At 40.3% G+C, this 18886-nt stretch overlaps 1 protein-coding gene across 1 annotated transcript in view; it reads right to left on the bottom strand.

Annotated features, from left to right (window-relative positions):
• Positions 1-669: 669 nt before the first annotated feature.
• Positions 670-18886, bottom strand: part of ANOS1 (anosmin 1) — a 232047-nt gene continuing 213830 nt past the window's right edge. Inside the window, exons 12-14 of the mRNA XM_066599923.1 lie at positions 15404-15624; positions 15155-15296; positions 670-1986 (exon numbers count right to left, since the gene is read on the bottom strand). Coding sequence (XP_066456020.1) covers positions 1928-1986; positions 15155-15296; positions 15404-15624 — 422 coding nt within the window. The 3' untranslated portion in view covers positions 670-1927. The remainder of the gene's footprint in view (positions 1987-15154; positions 15297-15403; positions 15625-18886) is intronic.

Raw genomic sequence — 18886 nt, forward strand, 5'->3', positions numbered from 1 at the left:
GTAAATGTCTATATTTTTGGTTTGGATGTACAAGCATTTTTTGATGTTTTCTATTTGTTTGATCATTTTTGGGTGGATATTATTGGTTTGTTTGTTGTCTTGTTTTGTGCACATGTTTTTGATGATAGTATTTGTTACCATTTATATGTGTAGTTTTGCATGTTTAATGTTGGTTGTTGGGTGAAATTAATAGGGAATGTTTTGGTCAATAGCGTTGTTTTGTTTGTACTCAAACGTGCATACAAATGCCAACCATCGTGTTAGTTGACTGGATGGCTGGTTTTTGTATGTGTCTAATATTGTTGGTTTGGTCAATGTCCCCCTATTTTCAGAAAGTTTAAGCTTAAACTTTTGCAAAGTTCCATTTTTATGCAGGCAGAAAATTTAAATTGCACATTAATGAAATATTACTATTAGAGATGAGCGAGCACGCTCGTTGAAGGCTGATGCTTGAGCGAGCATCGGTCTTCTCGAGTAACTGATTACTTGCCCGAGGAAATGCGGAGGGTTGGCGGGGGTGAGCGCGGGGGGGGGGGGGGGGGGGGGAGGGAGATCTCGCTCACTCTCCCCCCGCATTTGCTCAGAAAAGTAATCAGTTACTCGAGAAGACCGATGCTCGTTCGAGCATCAGCCTTTAACGAGCGTGCTCGCTCATCTCTAATAACTGTTCATACTATTCATTTCTTCAACATATTGACACTGTTCACATGCCTATTGTAGTCACTGCTAAGTTTAACATAAGATGAACCCTCTGTAAGTTAAACTACAAAAATGCTTCATTTCTGTGTTTAGTTAGACAAAGAAGTATACATACCAATAACCATACAATATAAATACTTGGATTTATTTTTTATATTTATCAAATTCCTAGTTTTTGTGAAATTGTCCTAATATCTTACATACATACAGAATACAAATAAAAGAGTGCCATTTTATTATAATCAACACAATGCATATTTGAAGTAAAATAAGCTAATATAACGTATGGCAAAATAATTTTAAGTGGATTCATATAAATAATAACATTGATAAGATATAACAGAGTTCAAGCTATTGAGAGTATTATTAAAAAATATGTTGTAATAGTATCCAAATTTGGCTTTAGGTATTATACATCCATAAAATACATAACCACTGGAAGATATTGTCTTAAAATCATAAGGTATAAATTAAGGAAAAAATGAAATTAAATAAAAACAATAAATTATATCTAAAGTTTTAGTTTGAATGCCAATGACAATACCAAAACTGCTGCACACCATGGATATCAGAAGGTTTGTAAGCAACATACATGCACATGAACTTTTTATGGCTGAATTAAAGCTGAACAGGTAGCTCATAAATTTATTTTATTCTGTTTATCAATTTTGTAAATTGGAGGTAACGTAAATTCTTGCTTTTGACACCATTGCGTAAAATGCTAACTATATATGGCTAAACACAGTTTTTACTGTTATACAGATTTTGCTCCAGTTAGCCCACTGCATCAGTATTCTTCAATGCCAAGTCTCTTATACTATTTGCATATCTTATTAGCTCTACTTTTTCCACTGGCCTCATCATGTTCCTTAATAATTATTTAAGCATCTATATTAAGTTGTATTTACAATATATAATATTCACAGAACCATTAACTACAAGGAATAAATGATACACATAAAAAACAGAAGTGCCATATAAAGAACTTCTCAATCTATGTGGAATACAATAAAACAACACAAGAGCTGAAAATCTATCCTTCAATATATGCTACACAATGCATACTGGGACTTGAGAAGACACATTGAATATCCAGGACAGGTCGAAGCAAACATAACTTCCTGTTATCATGAAACTAAAAAGCTCCAGTTAAAATTCTACATTGTCCTTCCAAGTATACGTTGGTTATCATGCAAAGCTCCATTCATATAATGCTGAATACAAAACTTCAAATTTTTTCCGGAGAAGGCTTGTAGTGATGAGGATGGTGTTGCTTCATATGGGGCCCTGGAAAACAAAGCATTAATTATAAGCATTCAAACTTTAATGAATCAGAGTAAGCCAAAATTAAGAGTATAGACATGAAGGATCCGTAGTTTATTTTCTTAATGACCTCTAAAATTGGATCCTAAACTCATAAAACACATGCCGATTGTAACCAACTAACTAATCTCTTTCATTGCACAGCTTGTGTTAGAAAAAAGAATGCTACAATTTAGTAATTGGGCATTGTCCCAGTTTTAACTTAGCAATTAAGTCTCACTCATAAAATCAATTATCCTTACTGTACATCCAACAAATTTGGAGGCACTGAAGACAAAAAAAGTTATTGTATATTCCATGCTAGGAAAAGTAGACAATCAAATGCAACATATACACAACACAGATCCCCCACACATACAGCAATGATAATTTTATAGAAAACCAGCTAACAAAATAATGGACCTTTTTTATGAAGTGTAAATAGTTTCATTACATATTTCATTAAAATAGATCTAAATTAAACTAAATGAATCAATTGGTATCTTGAATTCATTAGTAGAAAACACACAACATATACTTCAACAGATAATATACTATGTTAAAGTAAAAAACCTGTGACATGTCATAGAAACAGAACAGAAGTTTATACCAGTTAGGGTCCAGATGGTATGAGCCCAATGTTTGCTAAAACAAAGATGCAAAAGCACTCGGTTGAGCACTTAAATTTTCCAGCTTTGATCTGAGAGGCAAAGTTTTCTGTGAATGACCTATAAACATTGTATAGACTGCTTAGCATACTTCTTAGCTCACATACTAGAGTCAACAAAATGCTGTGGGAGTCAAAGGGGCACAGAGCTCAGATGAGTATTTCTGTTTATTTGTTACTATACTGGTGAGGGTCTCAACACCCAAACCATAGATAGTATAAAGTTATCAGAAGTCTATTTAAAAATGTTAACCTTGGGGGAGAAGCCTGACCATGCATGGAGAAGGACACATAGACCAGAGATCCTCTCCTACCCTCACAAGGAACAACGTCTTCTTAGCTCTATGACCCTTGAAAATGAGCAAACTAGGCAAATACAAGCAGCCCCAAATATGCCTTAAACCATCAAGGCTTGTGCAGTGATTGAGACATTTCTTAAAAAGAAGCACAGAATCTCCCCACTAAAGGTCCACCAAGATGGCATTAAATCTTACTCCGGACTCTGAACAGGTGGATGACTTCGGAGAGGAAGATTTCAGTGACTCACAAGAACTCAGAAGTTCTGGTGATCTTAGCCTTGTATCCCTCTCCTTTTTGAAATGCACAATTATGCAAGCTATCTTCACACTTATGAAGGAGCTGCTGGACATCAAGGCAAAGGTCATACAAGTGGATAACAGGGTGGAAGCCCTGAAATCAGTGAAGACCTCCATTATCTTTATGTATATAGGTGTTTATGTGTATAGGTGTAATGATCTCCTCTCAGCAGTGCAGGGTAGAACAGGATCTGATGAACAAGCTTGACCACACAGTTTGTATAGAGGTCTGTAAAAAATGTTACATGACAAATATTTGGTGGTGAGACATGGCAGTAACCAAATAATGCGATTAATTTGCCAAGGAATGCTGAACTACTTATATATGATGTAATAAACGATTATCGCATCTCTTTATTGTCTGTATTTAACGTATTACAAAGGAGGAGCTCTGTGACTATTTTTATTATACTAGATTGACCCGATATTTGCTACGCGAACACAAAATGTTTCAAAAGTGGTGGTTGTGGACTTCTAAATCTGCTTGGTCAGGTGATTATTTAGAGTGTCACTTTGTATTTGGAGCAGATATCTAATGTAGAAAAGCCTACAGGTCTCTCTCTCTGTTTGTCTGTCTCTCTGCTTTTCTGTCTGTCTGTCTCTCTCTGTCCCTCTCTCTTTGTCTGTCTCTCTGTTGGTTCCTCTCTCTGTCTGTTTCTGTCTATCTCTCTTTCTGTCTCAGTATTGCTCTGTCTCTCTGTCTGTCTCTTTTGATCTCTTTCTGTCTCTCTCTGTTTCTCTGTCGCTTTCTCTGGGTCTCTCTATTGCTCTCTCTCTGTCTATCGCTCTCATTCAGTCTATTGCTCTCATTCTGTCTGTCTATCGCTCTCTGTCTATCACTCTCTCTTTCTGTCTGTCTATTGCTCTCTCTCTCTCTGTCTATTGCTATCTCTGTCTGTTTCTCTCTGTCTCTCTATTGCTATCTCTGTCTCTCTATCGCTATCTCTGTCTTTCTATTGTTCTCTCTTTCTGTCTCTCTATTGGTCTCTCTATCTCTCTGTCTGTCTGTTTCTCTATTGCTCTGTCTGTCTCTTTATTGCTCTCTGTCTCTCTATTGCTCTCTCTAACTGTCTCTTGCTCTGTCTCTCTATTGCTCTCTCTAACTGTCTCTTGCTCTGTCTCTCTTTTGCTCTCTCTAACTGTCTCTTGCTCTGTCTCTCTATTGCTCTCTCTCTCTCTGTCTCACTATCTAGCTCTTTCTGTCTATCACTCTCTCTCTGTGTCTCTCTTTTGCTTTCTCTGTTTATACCACTCTTTCTCTCACTGTCTATCTATTGTTCTCTTTCCCTTTGTCTCTCTATTGCTCTCTGTCTCTCTATTGTTGTTGCTCTCTATCACTGTCTCACTGTCTCTCTATCGCTCTTTCTCTAACCGTCTCTCTCTCTATTGCTCTCTGTCTGTCTATTATTGTCTCTCTCTATCGCTCTTTGTCTCTATCGCTCTCTCACTCTGTATTTCTATTGCTCTCTGTCTCTCTATCATTGTCTCTTTCTCTATAGTGGCTTCTCTCTCTGTCTCTCTATCGCTCTTTCTCTCACTGTGTCCCTCTCTATTGTGGTCTCTGTCTCTATCACTCTCTTACACTCTCTCTTTGTCTGTCTCTCCAACACTGTCTTTCTCTGTCTCACTATCGCTCTTGGTTGGGCAGTGTATGGTGCAGCTTAGCAGTGTATGATGTGTTGCTTAGCAACGCTTCACTCATTCCAGCACACTCCTGAAGTACAGTAGCGCCACCCATAGACTTAACATTGTAACTTTCAACCCACCTGACAGGTCCCTGAATGTATTAAACTCACATTTGATGATTTTACGGCACCGGTGAGCATGTGTGTCATCTAATGACACCAACATCTTACACCAAAGATAAAACAAAGGACTCAAAGTGTGGTGCAAGAAAAAGCATGTAGGCTAATTTATATTAGTTTTATTAAATTTTTGCTGAGTGTTGGAATCATCTGTTGTTATGTGTGCTGCTGAGACATGTTGTACTACTGTGTTTCCAGCAGCACAGCACTCTCAGGGTTAATGATTGTGCTGGCTGGATGTGGTACTTCCTGCTAGCCAATCCCCTAGGTCTGTGCTCACATATGAACCCAGCTCCTGGTCAGTCTAAAGCTGGTCTTGTACTGTTTGGATGTATCTGACATGTGTCCTGTTACTTGTTCTCTGTTTTGTTGCAGCTTGCTGTGTAATCTGTGCCTTGTGGTTCATGTCCGTTTGTACGTTTATTTTGTGTCAGTTTGGTCTGTGTGTTTGTTTGCTATGTCTGCGCTAGGTTGGCCCCTAGGGCCCTCTAGTAGATGTGTCTTGCTAGTGTAGGGACTGCAAGATACGAGGGGCCTTGCCGGGGCTTGCAGCTTAAGTTCATTGGCCAATGTACGAACTAACACCTCGCATTTATATTCAGCTTATCATCTGCTATTAGTGTTTGCATTGTGGCTGCTGTATGCTGTGTATTCTGGCTCTGTGTGTCCTGTTGTTCAGTCCCTGTCATGTGGCATGTGAATACGTCCTGTACTGTTACGTGGATCAACTAGGACCAAGATCCGAAGACCGCTGGGCTGCCCTTATTGGGGCAATGTCCCCGCTTAGGTAGGGCACTGTCACCCCCCGTGTAGCACAGGGTCAGTTTGCTTGAAACCCGTGTGCGTACCCAGTCCCCTTTGGGTACGATCGTGTGGGCCCCCGTGCTTAGTTTGCCCACACAATCGTAACATCTGTCCTGTGGCAGCTCCAGAGCTCTAAAGACACCTAAAGTGACTTTGTTAACTAACATTGAAAATACTACCCTAAACTGACTTTTCCCCTGCTATAGGTATAAAACAGAAAATGATGTCACATTTAAAGAAAAACAAAATCAAATGTCAATGAAGAAAACCAAATATGTAAGATTAAAAGTGAATTTAGAATAATTTATTCTTGGTTGGGTGCACAATGCGGTCTTTACACTACAAAGAATGTAAATTGAAGGAAGAATGTAACAACACACACAATTCTGGGAATAATTGCCAATTACTCTACGCATTCTGTGCAGCTGTGTATGATAATGGTACGTGCACTCATCACCAACTTAATTGTTTTGCAACCCATAAATGTTTTGTGTTTTAACATTCCAGAGAATAAAACATTACCTTGAAATGTTTCTGGAAAACTTGCTCGATTTTTTTTTTTCTTCTTCATGAATGTTTTTTTTTTCTCATTTTAAACGGAAATTCAGTAGTGAAAAACAAGGGCACTATCCAGTGTATAGAATAAGTCATACAACCCCATGTTGCTGCCAAGATGAATCATGACATAGTAAGATATAAATGTTATCAATGTCTAGACTGTCATCAACAAAGAGTAGAAAAGGGGGCAAGTCTGCCAAAATCTTGTCATCTCCCTTAATCACAAACATACTATAAGGCAGTGTGGTAGAAGCATGTGTATACACAGATATGGAGCAACATGCTTAAATAATAAAGTTGTGTTAACCTTTATAAAAATCAATTATCCAAACTCTTAAAGATGCCACCAAAACTTTTGTTTGGAAAATAAATGATTTCATAAAAAACAATCCTTATTAAATTGTAAATATGGAGTTCAGCTAGAATTATTATTACAAATAGTCTATTGTAGTGTACATCAATTACTACTAGAGATGAGCAAGTATATAATGCTCGCTCGAGCAATTGTCTTTAGCGAGTACCTGCCCGCTCGAGATGAAAGGTTCGGGTGCCGGCGGGGGGCAGGGAGCTCAGGGGGAGAGCGGGGAGGAACGGAGGGGAGATCTCTCTCTCCCTCTCTCCCACCGCTCCCTCCTGCTGACAGCCGCTACTCACCGTACCCCCCGCGCCGGCACCCGAACCTTTCATCTTGAGCGGGCAGGTACTCGATAAAGGCAATGCTCGCTCGAGCAATTGCCTTTACCGAGTATACTCGCTCATCTCTAATTACTACACTTTGCACAATGTGTCACATCTAGGCTGAAATTAACTTCTAGAGTCTTTATGCAGGATAATTATGGGACTTAATCGTTAGCCAAAACATTGAATTGCCTGGTAAGTGGACCTTATGAATGTGCCGCTGATCATCCAATGGAGAAGCAAACATTTGTTTGTAAATTGATCACATCTCTTATGTGGCACAAACAAAATCTTTGTTCCCATGCAAATAAGGAATGCACTGACAACAATATTGAACCTCTATAGGGATGAACAGTTGTATGAACGATTGTTTATTCCCTAATAAAGTCTGAATAGGCTTGTGTAAAGTTCAGGCAGACAACTGCTAAACGTATTGATTCCTGCTCATCTATGAGAGCAAAGAGCTTCATATGAAACAACATTTATAGAGTACTTGAAAAAATGTGCATGAAGTCCTAGTCATGTCCATGCACGATAAAACTATAATGCCCTACATGGGCATCACCAAACAAGACAAAGATGAAGTAAATAGACACTGAACTGGGATTGCTATCCCTAACTGAACTATGACTTGGTGGTCCCTGCCTGAAAGCAGGGCAATTGTGCTGACAAGGATGGCCCCACCTCATCAACCTACTGACCTGGACTGTCCCTAGATTGTAAATATAAACACGACAAGGTACAGAACAGGAGACCAAGAGACACAGATATACTAATACAGACAGGCTGAAGACTATAGACAGGACAAGACCCAAGCGTCTACCTACCAATGGATGGAGGGAAGCATACAGAATGAGGTTCGGGCATCCGTCCACCAACCGATGGGTAGGACAAACAGAACAAGAACCGGGTGTCCGACAACCATTCGGATGGATGGGACAGACAGAGGAAATCAATCAACACTAAACTCAGATTTAGATGAAGAGACAAATGGACAAAATACCAGACAGATTGACAAACAGACTGATGGATGAACCATGTAGCTCAGTGCTGCATGCATGCAATAATGATATAATAGATAGATGAAATAGGATCTAAACAGACAGAGATCTGCACCAAATAACCAAAACAGGAACCAAACAAACAGACAGACAGAGCTCTGCAATGCTTAGCTCTTACATTATTTATTTACGCACAGCGATACACATAGTAGTGTCACTGGTTCTACAGCTTTGTTTATTTATGTGCAGAAACTGCACTGTAGTTCCAAACAGAGCCACACTTGTATGTACATCTCTGTGACTGGATATCCCCCAAACTGCAGTGGTACTCCAATGGACATCCACAAAAATATGGTGGAATTACTTTTTTTCTAATCCATCCCACTTACAAATTTTTAAGTTTTCCAATGCATTATATTGTACTTTGAATGCTACCATTGAAAAATACAACTGGTACTACAGAAAATAGCCATCATCTGGCAATCTCAATAAAAATATAAAAAGGGCTATGATTTTGTGAAAGTGAGGATGAAAAAGAAAGCCAAATTAAAAACTGCAAAGTGGCTATGGCAGGAAGGGGTTAAGAATGATCAAAATGTATTGTTATTTCATGAATGATATTTATGGCATGTAAAAGAATGTTTTAAGGGCTCCTACCCACTTGCATTTTCACGCTGCGATATCGCTGCATTTTTTTTTTACGCGATTGTGAATGGGACTTTCTAAAGTTAAAAACACATCACACAAAAATCGCAAAGCACAAACATGCCATACGTTATTAATATTAGAAAGTCCCATTGACAATCGCGTTAAAAAAACGCAGCGATATCGCAATACCATTACTTGCTTGCCTTAGTGTTCAGTTTGGCTCTGACAAGACACTTCCGTACAACACAAATGACCAAGGTAGTACTTGTCAAGATCCTGCTGGACACCATAAGCCTCTAAGATTTCTTTATAAATCATTATTTCATACTAAATAAATAAAAGAAAAAAAAAAGAAAAAAAAGAAAAAAAAAAAAGGGGAAAAAGCCTCCAGTCACCCTGATCCCCTCATGCTTTATTACTTACTTATTTACCCACGCCTCTCTTGCCTCACCCATAGTCTTTCGAAGAGCATTTGCTAGGGATTCCATTACTAAAACAAATAATGTTGGTGATAGCGGACAGCCCTGCCGTGTTCCACTTCTAATAATAATTAGATTTGAATATTTCCCATTGGCTCGTACCTTTGCCGAGAGGGGGGCCATAAAGTGACATTATCCAACTCCGTAACCTATCACCCAGTCCTATCTTTCGTAATTAGTAGGTACCATTTAGAGCACATGGTGTGCCTATATGTTATAACGCAAACACAAAGAGACTTTGTGTGATACCCTATATATTCTGTTTATCTTCAGGACCTGAGAGAAAATGTATACATGTAAAAGAATACTACAGGACTAAAATCTTTTTCCTTTCGCTGATGGATTGAAGAGAAGAGGGACAACTTGCTCAGTAATGCAAAGTCTGAGCTTTCCACAATTAACTTCTATTATGAATTTGCTTCTAGAATGTCTTAAAATCTGTTGGTGGGATTGCTGGCCCAAGATGTCTTCTCTACCAAATAAACATCCCTAATTATATACAAATTTAGCTTGTTCCAGCTTTGAACATATGCATACAGCATCTGTAACTTATTCCTTTGACCTCCATCTATGTAGGTAACAAGGGTGAGCAGCTGCCAAACTCCTTTGGAGAGGCAATTCAATCATACAGAAAAAAATCTAACCAGTCTGATCATGTCACTACAAGACAACACTATTATAAGGTGCAAAGGATGCTGTTATAAGATGGTAGGTAATGTTAAAATAAATGCTGAAATAGCTAGCATTTAACTCCTTAACGACCAGGCCATAGTGTTTTTACGTCCTGCCCAAGTGGGCTTCATTCTCTGAGGACGTAAAAACATTCTGTCATCTCGGGCTGCAGGGATCCCCCCCCCCCCCCCCCCCGGCAATGCGATCGGCGCTATCCAATCGATAGCGCCGATCGCATAAAAGTTTAAAAAAGTTTGAAAAAAAGTTAAAGATTCAGCTGCCCTGATGGATCAGATCCATCAGGGCAGCTGAAATTACTCACCCCCGTCCACCGCACTGCTCCCCGCTCTCCTGGTCCTCCGAGCCCCGAAGCCAGCGTTCTGCGCATGCGCGCCAGGCGGCATTACATCAGCCGCATGTGCAGAAGGCCTGGCGGCCCGGGAAATTTAAAGTCTCCTGGCTCCCGGCTCCTGTAGGTAGTCGGGAGGCAGGAGATGTCAGCGGGGACCGCGGTGAGCAGTCCCCGGTACCGCGATCGCCGTTATCCAATTGATAACGGCGATCGCAGAAAAGTGAAGAAAAAAGTAAAAAAAAGAAAAGTTTCACCTCCCCTCATGGATCGGATCCCTTCCTCCATGTCCTCCGGCCGGTCTCGGGACCCTCCGCTGGCTTCTGCACATGCGCAGAAGGCCGGCGAGCCCGGCAAATTCAAAATCTCCCTGCACCCAGCTGTCACAAATAGCCGAGTGCAGGGAGAAATGACTGGGGACCGCTGTATGTGGTTTCCAGTCATATGATCACCGTTATCCATCGGATAACGGTGATCATATAAAGTTAAAAAGTTAAAAAAAGTTTAAAAAGTTAAAGTTTCATCTCCCCTTACGGATCGTACCCAAGGTCCCGGATTTGTTCCCTGGTGGGATGTTGATCCGTGGACCTTACCCCAGCTTCTGCGCATACGCCCGTCAGCATGATGGCGGACGCATGCGTAAAAGTGAAAGATTGCCCAAGAAATTTAAAATCTCCCTGCTGCTGGCTACCAAAGGTAGCTAAGAGCCTGGAGATGTCAAGGGGAGCCGTGGTATGCGGTTACTGGTCACGTGATCGCCGTTATCCAATGCATAATGGCGATCACGTAAAAGTTCTTAAAAAAGTGGAAGTTTCATCTCCTCTCACCGATGCGATCGGTGAGGGGAGATGAAACATCTTCTCGGAGGCTTCCACATTTGAATCCAGATTCGATTATCCTCCATGGATCCTGCCGGCTACTGGGTATGCACCCACCGGCAAAATGCCAGACACATTCACAAGAGCCGGGGAGCCCAGGAAATTTTAGATCTCCTTGCTCCCAGCGACCAACCGTCGCTGAGTGCTTGGAGCAGTGACCAGAGGCCTCGTTGAGTGGTCCCCGCTCACGTGATAAATTAGCGATTTAACATTAGACCGCTCACGCATGACCGGAGAGAAATTACGGGTTCTACATTCGCTTGATCAGTCGGAATTACATAATCCACTCGCACAAACAGAACACGGCATGCTGTATTTTACCGCGGATATCAGCGACCTAGAGCCCATTCTTCTCTATGACCCCGGATATACTCGCAGCCCATGTGCAAATACATTGTGAACGGGCTGCGGGTACCCGGGTCATCTCTATGCGATGGCACGGGAAATATAAACAAAAAGCGGTGTACTGCGCATGACTGCCTGTGTGAGTAGGCAGTTATGCGCAGTACATTACTAGGCTGTACGCAGGGTCACAGCTGGAACCCGCTGTGGGCCTCCGCAAGCGGATTCTGCATACGGCCACGAGAGCCTGGCGTTATTTAGATCACTACCTGTAATCAGTAATTTACAAGAAGCCCTGGGAACGCTCGCCTTCATGCAGTTCCAGGAGCAGCTTGTTGAGCGCCTTCTGTGTGAAACCGCTGCACCGCAGCAAGATTACAAAGCCTCACAGCGCCACTTTTTACACCCCATCCCTGCCACGGGGGTCAAGAAATACCCCCCAAAAACCATGAGAGGAAGGGGGATACCCGGTTTTCTTGCCCCATGTGCCCATCCCAACCAGCCTCCGTAATTACCCCTGTCTTCGGACATAAAACGCAGTTTATATTATTACTTTTATCTAATATTTAGGGAATGCCAAAAAATGCGGATGGCGGGGGGGGGGGGGGGGGGGTTATTTTTAGGAAGTCAATTTTTTTCCGTATAAGTGGGCAATGGGGCCTGGAATTCATTCAGTTGTACCCTGAAATCCAGCGGGCATTCCCTCCATTATGGGCCTAGCCATGTGTCCTGTAAGTAGATTAGGGCCACAATGCATATCTTTCTAAACACGGGACAAATGGGGGTATCCATTTTGGGGTGAATATCTTCATTCCTATGTACACTATACAAAAAAAACCTGTTTTTAAATTGACAAAATTGCCAAGAAAATGAACATTGTAATTTTTTCCTTCTGCTTTGCTTAGATTCATTCAAAAACTGTGAAGTCAAAAAAGGCATCGTACCCCTAGATAAATTCGTTAAGGGGTCTACTTTTCAAAATGGGGTCACTTGTGGGGGTTCTCCATCGTTTTGGTCACTCAATGGCTCTACAAGTGGGCAATGGGGACTAAATCATCTTCAAGCAAAATTTCTGTTCCGAAAGCCACCGGTTGCTCCTTTCATTTTGGGCCCCATTGTGCATACAGATGTAATAATAGGGCCACAATGGGTATGTTTGTGAGCACAGGACAAACAGGGGTACTTATTTTGGGGTGCAAGTCTTCATTCATTTATGTGCTGTACAAAAAAAACTGCTTTTAAAATGACAGAATTACCCGAAAAATGAAAATCATAATTTTTTTCCTTCAGCTTGGCTTAGATTCATTCAAAAACTGTGAAGTCAAAAAAGTCATTGTACCCCTAGATAAATTCCTTAAGGGGTCTACTTTTCAAAATGGGGCCACTTGTGGGCGTTCTCCATCGTTTGGTCACTCAATGGCTCTACAAGTGGGCAATAGGGCCGAAATCTCCTTCAAGCAAAATTTCTGTTCCGAAAGCCACCGGTTGCTCCTTTTATTTTGGGCCCCATTGTGTATACAGACGTAATACTAGAGCCACAATGGGTATGTTTCTGAGCACGGGACAAACAGGGGTATCCATTCTGGGGTGCAAATCCTCATTTTCATGTGTACTATAGAAAAAAGTCCTGTCTTTAAAATGACATATTTGCAAAAATATGAAATTTTAGTTTTTCTCTTCTAAATTGCATTGACTCCTGAAAAAAAACTGTGGGGTTAAAATACTCATGACACTCCTCAGTGAATACATTAAAGGGTGTAGTTTTTAAAATGGGGTCACTTGTGGGAGTATCTATCATTTTGACTCCTATGAGCCTTTCCAATCTTGGCTTGGTGTAGGAAAACAAAGTGTTCCTCAAAATGCTGAAAAGTAATGTTAAATTTGTACGTCTCCTAAATGGTTAAAAAAAAACTAAAGTTTTTCCAATGTGCGCCCAAAATAAAGTAAACGGATGGAAATATATATCTTAGCAAGAATTTATATATTATGTTTGCACATATTTGAGATATTGCAGTTGGAAATGTGAAAAAATGACGACTTTTTCAAAATGTTCCCAATTTTGGCGCTTTTAATAAATAAACACAAATTCTATTGGTCTTTTTTTCCGCCTAAATGAAGTACAACATGTGGCGAAAAAACAATGTCAGAATCGCTTTAACATGGAAAAAGAGCAGAAAGGTTTTGCATATCCAAGTGACACATGTCAGATATGCAAAATTTGGCCTGGTCATTAAGGCGCAAACAGGCTTGGTCACTAAGGGGTTAATAAATATGATAAATATGCTATTCTTCGCTAAAGGACTAAGGATGGGGGGGACTTCTAAATAGTCAACATCACCCAGTTTGCTTTTTGAAACATTTTAAAGTGTACTTCCAACAATATGAGATATAGCAATAGGCAATACAATATATGCCAAAATACATATTAGAATGCTTTTGGATCCTGTTGACATCAGCAGGATCTGCTGATAATAATTTGAGTCCAGCATAACATATCCACTCATTATTTATTTTACACATTTAGATAGCGCATGATTATTATTCAGCAGTGCTGTACATCACTTGATGTCCCTAATGGGGGCATCATCCTTGATCTGGCCCAGCTTTTTTAAATCCCATGAAAGGTATTATGCAATATCCACTCCTTATCGATTTTACACATTTATATGGGTCGGGAGGGGTGTCCTCTTTTCTTAAGAAGAGCATCAAGAAGGTGTGTGGAGACACCTAGTAGGTTAATGAGTCGGGGGGAGGCATAGTCTCTCCCCAAGGAGAGCACCCAGAAGGGGTGTGGAGACACCTAGAAGATTACTGAGGAGACTTATAAGGCCATGCATGATCCTTTGGGTAACATGCAAATAAAGAGAAGGAACAATATCTCTGCAGCGCCACCTATTGGATGGCAGCAGTCCTTCAAATTAATGTATGACTCTTTAAACAAATCTTTAAAACAATGATTCGGAATAGGAAACTAGAACAGAAAACCATACACAGACAGCTGTTCTTAGGAGATGACGCCCCTTCCAACCCACGTCCATAGGCCTTTCACTAGCTAAGCCAGAAACCTACTGCACACTGATGAGGGGCAAGCAACCTAAAACAGTTGTATGCGTATGGTTTTCTGTCTTAGTTTTCTATTCCCAATCATTGTTTTAAAGACTTGTTTAAAGAGTTGTACATTGATTTGAAGGAATGCTGACATCCAATAAGTGGCGCTGCAGAAGTATTGTTCCATCTCCCTTATTTACACCTTTATATAACGCATACTTATCCTGCAGTGCTGTGCATCACACAACCCACACAAAGTCAAGGATACACAGCATACAAACTCTAAGCAGATTTTGCCCTTGGCAGTATTTGAATCCAGGACTCCAGCACTGCAGGGCAAACATGCTAAATACTCTTATTCATTAGAGAGGCCTCCTTCTTTTTCATTCTCTATATGGCACTGCTTTTTATAACCCATGAGAGGGGTTATGTGTTATATATATATATATATATATATATATATATATATATATATATATATATATATCATATATATATATATATATATATATGTTATAAATCATACACAAAAACAACTATGTTGTTAATATTAAAGAAAATAATACAGACAGATTGGAAAATATTCCATCCTGTGCAGCTATATTATTGCAAGTCACAGACTACTTACGGTGAAGTATAGGGGGAAGTATATCTGGTGTCCTAAAGGTCTTTATTGTTGCTGGTCCTTCACCACCTGTTGTTAACACTTGAACTTCTAGTCGGTAAAGCATTGAAGGCCTAAGATTGTTGACAGTAAGAATATAATGGTCCTGCATAAAGACAACATTCGAAAGTCTTAAGATTCCTCCAAATGGCTTCCTAAGGATTGCAAAAGAATACAACTAATATAATAAAAAATAGAAGTATTCAAACTTACGACTGGCAATATCTGAGACTGTGAAATTATACTGTTTGGTAGGCTGTTCTGCCGGCTTTCTGTTGTGACTTCTGCCCATGTGACTTGGAATCCGGTCATTGGTTGATGAAGGTTTAATTTAGACAATTTCCATGAAAAATGTCCGGTGATGTTACCCTCATGCACATTAAAAGAAGCGGATAGATTTTCAGGTTTTGCCAACACTTTAGAGACAACTTGTCCTGCAAGGAACAATGACATTGCACAAATTTCAATAATTCCCATTACTAGGAGTCAAAAAGTATAAAGACTAACATAAACATGAGGAAAACAGCAATCATTTCTATACTGCAAAGTTTATGGTACTTAACCCCCACCCACCAGCCCCACACCGATGATCCTGATCTATGTTCATTTACCGGAAAATGACATTACAGCTTTGAATGAACAGAGTTTATTCTACTTCAAATATCTATAAATCTAATTTTATTATGGCTGCAGCCACACTTTTTGGGTCATTTTAAAGCCAAGATAGAAGCAGAGCTATGGGTATTTGAAATGAGCATGACAATACTTAATTTACGGCTGTCACTTCAGTCTGTGTGCAGAGCAGAGGGGGCAGCCAAGGATGAACAAGTAGTAGTGTATGATCTATGATCCTTCTGCCTGTCCCAGGGAAGGGGCAACATGGACTTTTCATTATGTTATCATCACCCCACTCTTATTAATCAGAAGAGTATTTGCTCTCTGATTGTCACATGTAAGGGTTTTTTTTTTTTACAGAAAAGCAGTGATAAGACAAGCTCAATATGTTGTTGGGTCCTGCTATTACATGGGTCAAAATCAATCATTTGAACAATTTTCTGGCTCATTGTCAACCTGTATAAAAAGTACCTTCAGTTTGTTTAATATCAAAGGTAATAATAATTACAGTGTCCTCTCAGCAGACAGAGATGATCATGACTCTAGCTTGTCAGTTGATGCTGTGCTAATACTTCATGGGATTGCTAACTTAGCATAATGAAGAAAAAGCAGGGAAAAATCTAAAAAATCTGAAAGTGAGTGTCGTATACATAGGAGACATCTACAATGTGACAGACAATCTCGGAGACATCTACAATGTGACAGACAATCAGGTGAGGGATGCAGAGTTGGAAATTTGTGTTTTTACTCATGTGGCTCTTTAAAACTGACAGTAATTATGTAACTAAGGGGTTAAAAATGGACTTAAGGTGAATAAGTTATGTACCAATTTTGCTTACAAGAGACATTAATTTAAAATATAAAATAAAAAAGTAACATTTCTGGGAGAATTTTTCCAATTTTAATGTGACAGTTAGGGCTTAGTCACACGGGCGTTTATTGCCGCGATTTGCGCATGCGCATGCGTCCGGCGATTTTTTAAAACCATTGCTTTGCAATGGTATCGGACACATGAGCGCTTTTTATGCGCTCGTCCGATAAATTAGAGAACAGAAATCGCAGATCGCACCTATCTGCGATCTGCGATTCCTGTTCTCTTCTCTATATGCGCTCAATGGGGCCGGCGGCAGCAGCGCCGACCCCAATGAGAACATATAGAAGATAAATCATTCTTCTCTGCCACAGCTGGAACAGCTGTGGCAGAGAAGAACGATGTTTGCCCATTGAATTCAATGGAGCGGCAATACAGCCGCTCCATTGAAAGCAATGGGCTGCCGGCGTGCGCGGGGTTAATTGTCGGGAAGGGGTTAAATATATAACCCCTTTCCTGCAATGCATCCTGAAAAGTGAAAAAATAAAAAAAATGTATGTACTTACCTGCTCCCGGCAGCTGGAGATCCCGGCGGCCGGCCTGCAGTGGATGTGAAGGGGGTGTGACTCAGGCTTGCCCCTAATTGGCTCAGCCTGAGCCAATCAGAGGCTGATCTCAGTCACACCCATTCATGAATTCATGAATGGGTGTGACTGAGACTTGCTTCTGATTGGCTCAGCGCTGAGCCAATCAGGGGCAAGCCTGAGTCACACCCCCTTCACACCCACTGCAGGCCGGCCGCCGGGATCTCCAGCTGCCGGGAGCAGGTAAGTACATACATTTTTTTTATTTTTTCACTTTTCAGGATGCATTGCAGGAAAGGGGTTATATATTTAACCCCTTCCCGACAATTCATCCCACACTCGCCCGCAGCGCTTGCATTCAATGGAGCCGCTGTATTGCCGTCTCCATTGAATGCAATGCGCTGGACAGCTCCGGCCCGTTTCTAATGAAACGCGGCTAGGAGCAGATTTTCGGGCGATTTTTGGGCCGATTTTTCGGCGCCGGTCACGCGATTTGCGCATGCGCATCCGTCATGCGATGCGCAAATCGCGTGAAAAAACGCCCGTGTGACTAAGGCCTTAGGGGGTTAAATCATTCCTTTCAGGAAAAAAGCTAACAAAAGATTGGAATGAACTGGCAACATTTTATTATTGCATTTCGATGTGGCTTCTGTGACCTACTTCACATGCAGCCTAAATAAATTCAATATGCTAATTCTAAGAGAAATAGAGGTACTTAATAAATAATGTATATATAGACGGAGTTTGTTTCAGCCTGGCATGAATATATAAATATCTACAGATGGGGTTTATCATCTATACTGAATGTAAAACAGGTAGTGTAGATATCTTTAAAAATCATATGAATGTTAGAAAAATAAATTTCCGCTTCAGTCAAAAAAACTGTCCATAAACAGTAATAAGCCATGCCATGGAGACTGTAAAGATTCTTATCAAAAATTATTTAGCCTCATATTGTTTAGTTTTTCAGGAGGAAGGAAGTAAGCAATCTTTGTCTTTTGGGGTCAGTTATTAAATTTGAACGGAATATATTGATACATTATTAAAAAGGTTGCTTGGCTTCAAAAACCATTCCCATTTGAAAATACCCTGTAAGGGAATTCTGAGTTAACAGAAATGGCTCTCCAATATAGGACATTCATCTATTTGTCAAAGTGGAAAATGTCTACAAAAAGCATCTCTCATTTTGGAAGACCTGACATTGTGGATTACAAATGTCCAATGTTTGAATTCTCCTGCACTGGCACTACAGGGGTACTGAACATTCACTGTCATATTGCCCTAAATATTGTAGATGATTGCTGAAGGCGCCAGCAGCAGGACACCCTATGATTAACTTATCGTCTAGAGACATGTCCAAAAAAAAAATTAATTGTCTGGAGCTCATAATCCATTTCAGGAGTCCAAGGAAAAATATTTTACAACATATATATGAGGAATATCTAATGCAAATATGTGGTCTATAAGATTGGCACCATAGATACACTTGGGGTATATTCACTATACAAAATATTACAGTCTACTGGCACACATTGCAGTCCTACATGCTTTGTGTTTTTAGATGCTTTCTGCCTTAGTAAAAAATGAATGTGGCCTAAATTATAGCAAATTGCACCAAGATTTTGGTGTAAACAAAGTCAAGTGATAGGTGTTACAAACTGAAACAAGATAATCTTAGAATTCGAC

Source organism: Eleutherodactylus coqui, chromosome 4 (genome assembly GCF_035609145.1).
Source record: "Eleutherodactylus coqui strain aEleCoq1 chromosome 4, aEleCoq1.hap1, whole genome shotgun sequence".
Classification (NCBI taxonomy): Eukaryota; Metazoa; Chordata; class Amphibia; order Anura; family Eleutherodactylidae; genus Eleutherodactylus; species Eleutherodactylus coqui.